The 13,578-nt window shown below is 45.3% G+C and overlaps 2 protein-coding genes across 3 annotated transcripts; one reads left to right on the forward strand and one right to left on the reverse strand.

Moving 5' to 3' along the window:
• Nucleotides 1-273: 273 nt before the first annotated feature.
• Nucleotides 274-5,784, forward strand: LOC119284604 (glycerol-3-phosphate dehydrogenase [NAD(+)], chloroplastic-like). 2 transcript variants are annotated; one of them, XM_037563741.1, is made up of 9 exons: nt 274-593; nt 681-817; nt 1,060-1,165; nt 1,245-1,446; nt 1,624-1,711; nt 3,528-3,675; nt 3,762-3,911; nt 3,988-4,137; nt 5,519-5,784. In XM_037563741.1, the coding sequence occupies exons 1-9, from the start codon at nt 333-335 to the stop codon at nt 5,630-5,632; spliced, it is 1,356 nt and encodes a 451-aa protein (XP_037419638.1). In that variant the 5' UTR covers nt 274-332; the 3' UTR covers nt 5,633-5,784. The 2 variants fall into 2 exon arrangements, with proteins under 2 accessions (XP_037419638.1, XP_037419640.1); XM_037563743.1 differs by lacking the exon at nt 5,519-5,784 and adding an exon at nt 4,650-5,173.
• On the reverse strand, nt 5,642-6,921 carry LOC119284605 (patatin-like protein 3). Its single transcript, XM_037563744.1, has 2 exons — nt 6,315-6,921; nt 5,642-6,224 (listed from the first exon to the last, which is right to left on the reverse strand). Exons 1-2 carry the CDS (start codon nt 6,531-6,533, stop codon nt 5,850-5,852), a joined length of 594 nt encoding a protein of 197 aa, XP_037419641.1. The 5' UTR covers nt 6,534-6,921; the 3' UTR covers nt 5,642-5,849.
• Nucleotides 6,922-13,578: the final 6,657 nt, after the last annotated feature.

Here is a 13,578-nt window from a genome sequence, read left to right on the forward strand (position 1 = left end):
AGCTTGAATACCGCCTGTAAATAATCCAAGAAACATGTATAGGGATGACTAAGGGAACTAAAGAAACAACAACAACAACAACAACAATAACTAGTTCATCCGCCAATATATTCCCGAAAAGTCGAAAGCTAAGTGATAACGATTTTGTGAAATCTTCTAAGATGTTAATTGGTAAAAGGATTGGAGTTGGTTTAGGCAAAAGCTGGTCGAGATGCGAGCGGGCGTTTTGAGACGAAGCAGAGCGACAAACAAGAAACCGAGAAAAGGGGCGGGAACGGATAAGATAGCAAAACACCCCCATTCTTCCGTTCCCCCCTTTGCTGCTCGCTCTCATGGCCGCCGCCGCCGCCTTCCTTCCCCCCGCCCCAATCTTTCGCCCTCGCACCACAACCGCTCGCCACCGTGCCTCACCCATCTGCGCTGCCGCCTCCGACGTGCCGCCGCCAGATGCCGAGACGGACGAGGGAGAGGCCCCACGCAGCGGCCGGAAGGACCGGCGCCGCGTGGTGCGGATCGCGTGGGAGAAGCTCGTCCGCTGGTCTCGCTCCTGGCGCAGCCGCAACCGCAGCGACGTCCTCGAGACCACGCGCAAGGTGACGGAAAGACTCTTGTCTGCTTCAACCCATGGAGCCGCAAACTTTTTTGTGGGATGGGATCTGATCGTCGGAGGAAAACTGCAGGTGGTGGTCCTCGGTGGGGGCTCGTTCGGAACGGCGATGGCGGCGCAGGTGGCAGCCAAGAAGCCCGACCTTGAGGTGGCCATGCTGCTCCGGGATGACCTCGTCTGCCGCTCCATCAACCACCGCCATGTCAACTCGTGGGTAACCTCGTCGCTTTCCTTACTGCAGTATCTGCCTAACACGAAGAGGGTCCATTTTAGTCATGTTTTCGTCCATGATTGATATGATGAGGTACAATGTATTTCATGCGAGCATTCAGATGCTTCTCCATGAAAAGACCATGTGACTAGTTTCGTAAGAAAAATATTGCAAACGATTCGATTGATTGATGCACATAGTCATGTTTTCGTCGATGATTGATTGATTGATTCCACTGCAGCAAATACTTGTCAGAATACAGCTTGCCAGAAAACATTGTTGCAACAACTAGTGCTAGCGAGGCGTTAGCAGGAGCTGATTTCTGCTTCCACGCTGTCCCTGTTCAGGTATTAACACTTCTTTATGAAGCACTGTGGCTTCCAGGAGGGTTTCTTCTTTTTTGGAGTCTGATATTTTCCCTGGCAGTTCAGTTCATCCTTTCTTGGCAGTATTTCAACTTATGTTGATCCAAAGTTGCCATTCATATCGCTTAGCAAAGGGCTGGAACTTAACACCCTTCGGACAATGTCTCAAATCATTCCTCTTGCATTGGGAAATCCTCGCCAGCCATTTATTGTTCTGTCAGGACCTTCTTTTGCCGTGGAACTGATGGAGAAACTACCAACAGGTTAGTTAACATCATTTCTCATATTGTTAAGTTTTATGTCATATTCTCTTGTGCTTTCCTGTGACACAAAGTTGTCTGGTTCATGTTGCTTATGTTGAAGAATTTTTGGCTTTCCAAGCACTTTTTGGAATCTGTTGTGTAAATAGAACTACATAATTATCCAACTTAATATTGCAGCTATGGTGGTGGCATCCAAAGACAAAAAGCTGGCAAGTGCTGTTCAGCAGCTCTTAGCGTCTTCAAATTTGAGGATAAGCACATCAAGGTAATTATACCTAATACTTCAGCTTTAGACGCTATGATAATCTTCAGCCACAAAACGTGTACAAAAGCATGCATGTCATAATCATGATTATTGTTTGTTTGGTTGCGCTGTATTGTCTTCAGCCACAAAACTAGTTGCTATTACATAATTAAATAATAGGATATGACTTACTGTGAACAATTTGAGATTTCTTTTGCATAAGAGGATCTATATTGCCCACCTGTGGACAATTGATTTAGTTATTCATGTAGGAAAGTGTTGTGGACTACCAGGAGGGAGTCCAAACAGAGAGAAGGGTTCTGCTAGCAGATTTCGTAGGCTAGGTGTTAACATGAGAGGTCATATTAGCATAGGTCTAAGGAGTCCAATTAATTAGGAAGGCCTAAGCATCTATTACCTCCGTCCCAAATTAGTTGTTTTTGATTTGTCTAGATACGGATGTACCTAAGACTAAAACGTGTCTAAGACAACTAATTCAGGATGGAGGGAGTAGTATATAAGCATACCATGTATCTAGGGTTGTGTTGGCGAATAATAGTCTGTCGATCTTGCGATCTAAAGGTAGTCGTGCAACAAATGTAAAGAGGGGCCGTGCCCAAAGGGTTCTCGTCGGCGATGATGCTGACACAGTGGTTTACCCAGGTTCAGCCCCCTAGATGCGTAATAGCTCTACGTCCTGTCTAGACCTGGGCATGGACAGCCTGGCCCAACGACCTGGCCCGAAAAAGCCAGGCCAGGCCGGGTCAGGCTTGGCATTCGGGCCGAGCTGGGCTTCATTATCTAGCCCGAAAGGCAGTTTGGGCTGGGCTCAGGCTTCTGTTTTTCATGATTTCGGGCGGGGCTTTCAAGCTTCAAGCCAGGCTTACATGTGGAGGCGACGAGAAGTGTTGTTCGGGCCGGGCTTGGGCTTGCAGTTTGAAGGTTGGGCTTTTGCAAGCCCGGCCTCCAGCTCGGCCGGACTAATGATCAGATTTAGCATAGGTCTAAGGAGTCCAATTGTGTAAGTGAGGCCTAAGCTCTACCGTATGAACATACTATGTGTCTGGGGTTGAGGAAAGCAAGAACGATCAATCTATTTCCCCAAGTTATTCTCTCAACTAAACCTATGTCTACCCATTCGCTCGCAGCCATGCCATCTGGCTATCTTCAGCACCATAGTTACCCTGTTGTGAATCAAGGTTCACAATAGACACCCACATTAGCGAAGCCAGTAGCTATAGATAGACCAGAGGTATATTCGATTAACCTGTGTCTGTCCAGCCTAGAGCAACTCCTCTCTGAGTGTGGTTCGTCAGATGTATACTTGCTTTGCTTCATATAGTTAGATAATAGGCTTTTGTATTTTTCTAGAGCAGTTTCTCGTGTTTCCTTGCAAACGTGTTCAAGAATCTGCTATGTTTGTAGAGCCGTAGGACGGCAGTGTAAACTTTTCCTTCTTGGAATGGAATGATATGAAGATCTCTTCCGTATTCGCGAAAAGAAAATGAAGCTGCTGTATGTTGGAGTGCCATGTAGCCTCGCTCTGGATTTCTGGACCCCCATCGATTGGCTACTATGCATTGTAGTGGTGGATTTTGAGCAGTAGCTTCAGCTGATATAGCACACTGGGTTTTAAGTAGTAGCTTCAGATGGTGTGGCACACACTGAAAATCTCTTCTCCAGATAAAGCTATCTTATCTAATTTTACTATGCTTTATTTTAAGATTTCAGACCGGCAAGATGAATTATAAGATATACTGTTAGGGTTGTGCATTGATTTATAGCCATGCATTCAAGTATTAGAAAAAATATTTAAATGTGAACTGTGATGCTTCAGTGACGTTACAGGGGTAGAAATTGCAGGGGCACTTAAGAATGTTCTTGCAATAGCAGCAGGTATAGTAGAAGGTATGCATCTTGGAAATAATTGTATGGCTGCCCTTGTTGCTCAAGGCTGTTCTGAAATTCGGTGGTTGGCGACAAAGGTGTGCAGTAGTAGTTTATCTTCTGGACTGTATTATCTATAAAACAAAAAACTACTGGTTTAAAGGATCAACTTATTAATTTGCAGATGGGAGCAAAGCCAACAACCCTTTCTGGTTTATCTGGCTCGGGTGATATCATGCTTACATGTTTTGTCAATCTTTCACGGAACAGAAACGTGGGATTGCGTCTTGGTTCAGGCGAGAAACTTGATGAGATCTTGGATTCAATGAATCAGGTTTGTAATATTCCCCTCTATTGCTTCGATATATCACCTGTATGGTTGGTAATTAGTATATTGTCTCTCACTTCAGGTTGCTGAAGGCGTGTCAACTGCTGGCGCCGTCATCGCATTAGCTCAGAAGTACAACGTCAAACTGCCAGTCTTGACAGCGGTAGCACGGATAATTGATAATGAACTAACTCCGAAGAGGGCTGTTATGGAGTTAATGAATCTTCCACAGGTCGGTCATTCAACCTCATGTTTGATCCAGTTCTTCCTAATGAACTGTTTTCTCTCACAGACATACATCTTCTGCTACCATTTTGGAAGTGTTGTGCAAACTTGTCCTGATGATACTTAAGCAGGCCTCCTCTCTAAAAACAGACTCTAAAAGTTGCACATAGTCTTTTATTTCGGAAATACATGTGATACAAAAATATACTATTCTCTATTTAGTTGGACCATATTCAATGCTATGTATACTTTAGACCGATCCTTGTATAATCGCTTTTCTTGTTGATAAAATTGGCCATACATTTTGAAACGGTGCTTATAGTAAAGTTCGGCTAGTTTGCCTGATATACCGATGTGGATTTTCCAGCAATTACCATTTGCAGCCATATTATTGAACTTCTGTTTGCTTACTTTTGCAACTATCCTACATTTCCAGCTAAAAAAAACTATCTACATTTAAGTGAGTTTTATAACCATTACTGGTGAGTGAATGATGAATTGTGAAAATTGTGTTCATAGGTCGAGGAAGTCTAAAAGGAACCAATCCAAAAGGGGAGCCGGATGGCTCCCCTGACGTACGATGCCCTGACGTTGGGCCACTGACGTGTGGGCCCGGGTCCACATGTCAGTGGGCCAATGGCACGTCAGAGGAGCCGCCTCCTCCAAAAGAATGGAGCCACTGAACCTGTTCTGTCATACTTAAAATAGCTGTATGCTCCATATGTTTGTCTCCCATCTCTGATCAGCTATATTTTCTCGTCAATCTATCGAATCATGATGATTGCTTTCAGAGATATCACGGATTTTGCACTCCTATGAAGAGTTTATGCTTTCATGCACATTCATGTGCACAAATGCAGACAGGATATACATTATAGGGACCCGAAATTGAATGGGAATCCATGTTTGGTTATCCAAAACAAGATCATGGTTGTAGGTTTCATCACTTTTAGAATGAGTTGGTCAAGGAATACATGTTAGTTCTTATTTTTCTTTTGTATGAAATGACCTGGTTCATATTCATGGCAAGACTTGATTTTATATTTTTGATGAAAAAATTACTCATCCTCGTTATAAGGAAATAGAGTGTATATACTACCTAAAAAAGATGAAAATGTTTTATCTTGTGTCAATTTTCTTCTGCCTGTCTCTTCGTCTGTCCTCCCACATATGTTTATTATGCCTATCTCTTTGTCTGTCTTCCCACATATGTTTCGTCGTGCCAACCCCTCCCCCCTCTCCCATCCTATTGTTGTTGGTACGTTTTGGTACAACCGACGTAGTGAGGTACTTATACACAAGGATTACTCCTACGATGATGACTACCTATGCATGTTCGTCACACACAAGGATTATATTCCTAAAATGACGAATGCCAAATTTTGCAGTGTCATAGTGGATGCCCGTCATCTATTCGGCGGTGGCAAGGAGCGTCTGGGTTTCAGATGACGCCTCGCGGAGTGACGTGGGGGCCAATGTGTATTTTCTGGGATCCAATATAGGCTGATAAATTTCATGTCGTGCCCACAATAAACAGTTGGCCATTTATTTCATTCTCCCACTTTACAACTTGTTTGCGGACCTCTAAAACTTGCATAAGTCTGTGAGCTTTGGCAGTTCAATATTTCTAGCCTACCAAAGTTCGACCGTCTAATGACTTATCCTATATTTGCCTTACACGTAATATGAGCTTAGCTATATGTTATGAACTACACATGTTTACTGTGTGATGGTGACTCCCTTCTTCTGCAACCTGGCCTTGCGCTCCTGTGAGAGCATATGTGCGAAACCGATTAGCTCCTCCTCGTTGGTGCCTCTATTGTCGTCGGGCACGGTCTTGCCGGTCTCGACGTTCACCCTGCACACGCTCCTCTTGAGCAGCGCCTTGCCGACCTCGACGAGCCTGTTAAGGTTCTCCGGCGTGGACACGTCAACAGATGAGGTGTCGCCTTTAAGCTCGTCGTCCTGGATGCGGAGGTAGCGCTTCTCGCAGCGCAGCGCCTGGAAGAGCATGGCCGTCACCAGGCCCCCGGTGCTTGTCCCGGCGATCACGTCGAAGTAGTCGGCGATCCTCACGTCCGGCCCATCGAGCTCCTGCAGAAAATAACAAGAAAGCCATTAGAACCGGTGCACCTGCAGTAACTACCATGGGTGCAACGGGAGCAGAAGCTAATTACTACTCACCTGGAGCTTCTCTTCGAGGAAGGCGAGGATGGTTCCGGGGATTATGCCGCGGACGCCGCCGCCGTCGATGCTGAGCACGGTGACGATGCTCCCGTAGGACGGCGGGGGCGACCTGGGCGTGAGGGCCGACGACGACGACAGCCGGCTGAGCGCGCGCTGCACGGGGTTCAGGGTGAGCGACCCGCCGCTGCTGAGCTCCGGGACGTGCACGGGCGACATGCTGGTGTCCTCCGACCGGCCGGTGCCCCCGAGCTTCTTCAGCTAGGTAGTACGAACTTACAGGAGAGCTGCTAAACCAAAGATCCTCTTTACGGGTGCCTTAGCTGCTCTTCTGTGGCTATGTGTTGTGTTGTGTTGCGCTTTGTGAACTGTGCTTAGGCTGACCGGCGTGCGCCCGTATTTATAGCCGCCGGCCGGGTAATGGAACGGCGGTCTGGTACGACCGCTCGCATGCCATGCAGCTCTGACTGTTCCGAGGGAGGAAACGGAGACGAAGCATCAAGCATGGGCGCACCGCGAGTCAAAGCACGTTGAAGTGATCCGCACCGCACGTACTACTACACGGGAGGGGGGAGGCCAGGTTGGGGCATGACGGACCTGACCGCCGCGCCATTTCTTTCCTCTCCTTGAGTGGATGACCGCACCAAACATGCACGCACGCACGATAGCAATGTGCAAAACAATATTTTTACTCTGTCAGGTCAGGGTTCGTGTACGCCGTGAAACTGTGATAGCCCCCACCTCACGGTTTGCTGCCTCTCGCTTTCTTCTTCTTCCGGATGCGTACGCAACGTAGCGTAGGCGTAGGGCCTGCCTGCGAGCGAACGCGTGTAAACCAGTGATCGATCGATCGGTGCCACTTGCTAGCTGCTGCCTTTGGCTCCATTTGTTCAGCCGGATACGACCGCCATACATTGGTCTTGGTCACTCGCAACCCTCGGTCATGAGCGGCTGTGGATGGAACGTACGTACGTACGTGTAACGTATTTGACTTGAGGAGCGCTCAGAAATGCGTGGAAACCGTCGTAAGGAGTTCCTTTCACAGAACGGCGACGAGCTACAGTTTACAAGGTTGTTTTTATCTGCAACCACTTAGTAGGAGAAACCTCCATATGTATATGGACCGAAACTAGGGATGCAAGCGGACGTCCTCGATCGTCTGCAGACAGAAAAATCAAACTGCCACGGTTATTAAAATTGATAAATGAAGATTAATGTAATTTTTGCTACTAAGCAAACCTGACCAAGCGAGCTATAGTAGGAGCTAATTAGCAGACACGGAGAGAGGCACAGAGATGTAGCTATCGCGTGCTTCTCTGTCACTCATCTCTTCTTTCCTCGTGTACTCTTTTGGTTTTTGACCGTTGACTCCTTTTTTTTGCTAGTTGGTGACTTCGTGGCAGGGCTGGGGAAGCGATGCTCAAATGTGTGCAAGTTTTTTTTCCTTTTCTTTTGGCAAGGCTGGGAAAGCGATTGTTTCTCGAGATGTTTGCTGTTGGAATATTAGGTAAATTCATGATTAATTCTAGTAAATAATTCATGACTAAAACAAAGACTAGCATGTAACAGTCTTACAAACTAGATGAACAGCTAAATAAACATGTACCCCGGCATCACTCATGAAGTAGCAACTACGAGGAGAGACATGAACATAACACGTAGAACGTATTGTTCGTTAGTTGCTGAAGGAGCAACAGAGTTGATGACGGTGTTGGCGACGATCTGTTGTTGATGGCGATGAAGACGACGATGAGTAGCACCGTCCGACTTGGATGGAAGACGATCCGTGATGACGAACTTGAGCAGTCGCGCCGAGCGCTTCCCAAAAACCTAATTCGTCCTCTCCCGGAGCAGGATCAAGGACGAACGGTTTCGGAGACCTACTCTCCCGCACACCGATGCACGTCGGCGTTAGGTATGAAGTAGACTATGATGGCGGTGCAATTTGCGAGATGAGGTAAAACCCTAGGTGTTTTAGGTGTGTCCTTGGCCGCAACCAGTAGCACTATATATATAGAGTTACGCTATTCTAAGCGTGAGTGTAGAATAACTTATTCTACACCCCAGTAACGCTATGTACAAAATCTAATAAAACACTGTATAAAAGGGTTACACTATTCTAAGCGTGAGTATAGAATAGCTTATTCTACACCCCAGTAACACTATGTACAAAATCTAGTAAAACACTGTATAAAATGTAGTAATTTTGAAATAATTTTTTTACTATCCAAGTTTTGAATTTACTATATATATATATATATGTGTGTGTGTGTGTGTGTGTGTGTGTGTGTGAGTGTGTGTGTGATATGGATCCTCTCAATCTTTACAAAGGTTTAAGAATGGTACTCCCTCGTTATATATACAAGGTCTCTTCACATTTTATGTCTAACTTTGTACATTAAGCTACCAAAAAGATGTGAGTTATATGCCACAAAAAGCATGCCCTTGATGCATATTACAAATAACCTTTTGATGATATATTGTTGATATAACCCATATTTTGACGACCAAAATATACAAGTTAAAGTTTGGCATGAAAACAAAGTGACCTTGTTGTAGACAAGAACGGATGGAGTATAAAATAATCTTGGAAATCTTAATTAGAACCTAAATAAATAAAATGATAATCTTGGATCTATCTAGGAGGAGGGATTTTACGTTGTGAAATCTCTTAAAAGTTTGAATCTAATCCTCCAATAATATTTGGAAGCTATAATAAATTTTCTAAGAATTATTAATCAAATTGGTAAAACCCTGAACTTATGAAATAAAAACATAATCAAATTGGGATTATATGTTTAGAAATAAAAACATAATCTCCAAAACTTGTGAAATTTGTTGTGTGTGCTGGGTTGCACCAGTGAGATTAGACAGGAATTTACAGGTTTTTCAGGTGGGAAGTAAACCCTCATTTGAATTTAAATCAGCAGCAAACATTAAGGGAAACAGAATAAAAATAAAATAAAAAAGAGAGCATTGTAGCTCTTGTATTGTGCCTGCTGCAGTGCCAGGCCGAACCAACTAGTAGCATTAGAGGCCCAGCCCAGCCCGCGCCGGTACGGAGACGAAGCATGGAAAAAGAACGTTCAAGTTTGATCCGCACGCGGGATGGGAAGGGGCGTGACGGACCTGACCGCCGCACCGCACCGCGCGCCATTTTTCTTTCCTTTCCCTCGGTGGATGACCGCACCGGACATGATAAGATCGGGACGGCCAAGGCCAAGGGCGCGACGCACGTGCGGAATGTGTAAAACAATAGGTACTAGTAGAATGCCCGTGCGTTGCTACGGGCTATAATGTATATAAATGAATCAAATAAATGATTAAGGTCACCTCTATGGTCGAAGCTCATTTCTTCCTCGTACGTCCGGGCATGTTCGGACTTTAAACGGGCGCCCAACGGTCTCAAAACTCAACCGACTGGACAGTCCGGGCTAAACCCGGGCATGGGCAGCCCGGCCCGACGACCCGGGCCGGGCCAGGTCGGGCTTGACATTCAGGCCAGGCTCGGGCTTTGTTTTGCAGCCCGAAAGATAATTCAGGCCGGGCTCGAGCTTCAATTTTTCTGTATTTCAGGCCGGGCTTTCGGGCTTCGGGCCGGGCTTGCACGTGCGCGTACTAAAAAACAGCATTCGGGCCGGGCTTTCGGGCTTCGGGCTTGATTTTGGGCCGGGCTCGGGCTTGAAAACAGGGAGTATTTCAGGCTTCGGGCTGGGCTCGGGCTTGAGAAATGAAGGTCGGGCTTTTACAAGCCCGGCCCGACGTTTGCCCGGGTTTAGTACAGGCTGCCCCAAATCCATCTCATATATGGGGAGCAATGTCGTTGTCCGAACTATCCGCCATGTTATTTCCAACACGCGGTCCCAACACAACACAAAACCCCACACCATGAGGCACCCTTCCCTCATGTCGGACCCTCTCTCCTTCCAGCTCAGTTTCCCACCATAGCCTAATATTTCTCGCTGGAGCCCTCTACTTTATAACCGGATGAGACTCACCTCACTTTCGTCCTGGCGCCCTCTTCCCTTCATACCATACTTCCCCACGGACCACCAAGGAGGAGTGCCCCCACCAACCGCTTGCTCTCCGTCATGATCCCCTCCTCCCGTGTTCGTGCCGATCCGCCACGACCATCAAGGCGGAGGAGGCGTGCGCCGCCCATGACGACCCCAAGCCAAGAAGGCAAATTCGATGTCTCATGAGGCATTGCCATGTTGTAACATATAGTTGAATGTCATGCATTACCACAAAACAAAAATATGATGGCTGTTGTTGGGGATGCAACTAATACGCCACCGCGTCTGTTATTAACTATTAAAACAACAGACTAATGCATTTACCCTTCTATCCTAAAAAATATATTGTATGACCTGATCAAAAAAATATGACTGCCTTATCCAATTTGCCACTTTTTCTTAAGTAGGGAAAATATTCCGCTCACATTCGTAACTGAACAAATCAACCACAGCCTCCAACCCGCTCACTCTCAACTCTCACTCCTATCACAAAATCCACTAAAAAGAGATGTGAAGTATTTCTAAATCCCTGCCAAAAGAATATATATTACCAATAGTCCAGTACCGACCTTGTGAATTTGGTTTGTTATTCAAGTCGTGGCCGCAACAACACTTTTTCTATTCTCGTTCATTATGGAAATCAGCGTAAGTTGTGTTATCATCAGAAAAAGATCAGATTTCAAAGTTATTTATCCAATTATCTTTCATATTCGTATTGACATTGTGCAGTTTCCTTGCAAATGTGTATCTTTGGATGGCCTTTAACTAAGTACATTCATATATAATGCTCTAGCACCACCTTGGAAGTTATAGCAATGCCATAATTTGATATTGGCTTATGGCAAAGTATTACATTGCCAAATTATAACGACAATAATTTTATGAACCGAATTAGCAACATCAGTTTTAACAGCAGAGTAAAAACTTGTTATTAGCGAGTTTCAAATGAAAGAATAGTCAGGGTAGACATCAAGCGATGAACAAGCATAATATTTGTTCGTTTCCACTTGAAATTTGTCATATCAAGTGTCTTGCCTGCATCGATAAGACTTTTGGACTTCCTTCAGTACAAACATCAATACTCTGCATAAAGTAGCAGCAGTGATAAATGATAATCAACATTTAAAAGTTCCATAAAGGGACATGATGAAAGCTCACAAAACACTAACCTGATAGCAATTGTATCTGATGACAATATTATTGTGAGTGAAAAGAAAAAAATATTAGTTATCGTTGTTTCTGTCTGCCTCCCCAACAAATGAAACCTGAGGAGTCATATTGAGTAAGAAGTTCGGCATTGACTGGGTACTGTTTAGATTGAAACCCAATTATAGGAGTCATGCCAAAAAAAACTGGTCGCTGCTTTCATTCTGCGTCCACGGACAGGCGAAACAGGGGCAGGGGAATCGTTCGCCAAAATATCTGCACGCACCATCTCTGGCGAGGTGGGCCTGGGTATAAACTAAATGGCCCCTCAGCTTTCCTGTTTAGATTTCTAAACTGGACCAATTGTTAACATACATTTGGATCATTATCATGCTCTTCACCATCGTCTTCTTGAGCACGAGATCTGATATATGGATTGAGGTAAAATATTTAATCGTCTTGCTGGGGCTGAAGGCGAGCGGCAAGAAGTGGGGGTTGAACTGTGGCTTGGAAGAGCACTATGTATAATTTGCATTTGATTCAATTGGAAATTTCATGGCTGTGGGTGAGAGTTTCCTCGTGTGATGTGACCCTTAAGAAAACATATAATTTCTTAGTGCTCCTAGAGAATCATAGGACATAATCAATGTATTAGTTAGCATAAGAGAAGAATCACTGCATCACAAATGTATCTACAGAGTACAGACTGACCTTGTGCCTCTCATTGACAAGGAGCTTGCAAGAAGACACAACTGAAACTGGTGCCCCCCATGACAATAACGTTCTTGGAGTTTGCAGCTGCTGCCGTGACATTCATCCTATTCTGTGAAAGAGAAAATTGGCAACGATGTTTAGGTTTGCCATCGCTGCATTCATGCTTATCTTTCATAGAAAGAAAACAGCAAAACAATTCCAAATCTCCGAATATCTGCTATTGTGGTGTTGTGCATGAAATTATTAGCCATCCCACTGTGACCAGGGAGAGATATATACATTACCTGGTGAGTTTATCAAGAAGGAATAGTAAAGTAAGTGAAACAAAACAAACTAAAAGGTTTCTTAAAGTTGAACAGGAAATAATGAACAAAGAAGCTTGAAGCCTTTTAAGCCGACTAAAATTAATTGAATATTTACCATTAGAAGTTGAAGGCAGATCTGAAATTTAGTGGGTAGTGGCAAGGAGAACAACTAATGATAAACTAAATCATATACATCACATCACCGTTCAGCAATGTATCCTCACTATTGAGATTTTTATACTACAAAAATTTCCGAAATTGTTAAACATAGGATACAAACTAACAGATATGCTCCCATACACGGCACACCCTCCCTTAAAAAAATCTATAACCGGGTCCTCCTTGTCCTATGGGTTGACTCCTATGTACTAATTGCTTCAGAATGCAATTACATGACATGGGGTGGGATACCACGTACTATACCTTGTGGGGATATGTGAAAGCAGTCAAGAGTACCACAGAGGTGGCGCCGAGTGAATCAGCGGTAGAACGGGATGAACGATCAATTATTCAATTCAGAGATTGCCGCCTCGTTCGTCAGGACACACTGTGAATCTAGAGCACAGGCAGGGGTTGCGGCCTCCAGGCGATTCGGGCCATGACGTGTTGACGACAGGGGGTTGCGTCCTCCAAGGTATACCTTATATTAGCCTCGCCGTGTATGCTTCTTCACCACCGCGGACACTGCCGTTAGTTGGTGCACGACGCAGCAGTCAAGGTGATCGCCAGGGCGGCCTGGCTCCTTCGAATTCCTCTACCAGCCAGCGTCGCCCTGCTCCTGAGCCTCCCCTCCATGACCGCAATGCCAGTTCATTGCCCCCAGGCGCCATGAACGGTCGCAGCGTAGGCTCGCCGGATTGGCGGTGGTGGCCTAGAACATCTAGGGCTACTCCATGCGAGGGATCTCTGCGGTTTGACGGGCGAGTCGCTAGCATGGTGAACATCTAGGGCTACTCCATACTGAATGGCAGAGCAAACAAATTGAAGCAAGCATGCCTGAACCAAACAGAGGTGGACTCCATCGATCAACCAGACAATTATCGCAATGATCGGATGGATTGACTGGAGAGATGGATGTATGGA

Source organism: Triticum dicoccoides, chromosome 4A (assembly GCF_002162155.2).
Source record: "Triticum dicoccoides isolate Atlit2015 ecotype Zavitan chromosome 4A, WEW_v2.0, whole genome shotgun sequence".
Classification (NCBI taxonomy): domain Eukaryota; kingdom Viridiplantae; phylum Streptophyta; class Magnoliopsida; order Poales; family Poaceae; genus Triticum; species Triticum dicoccoides.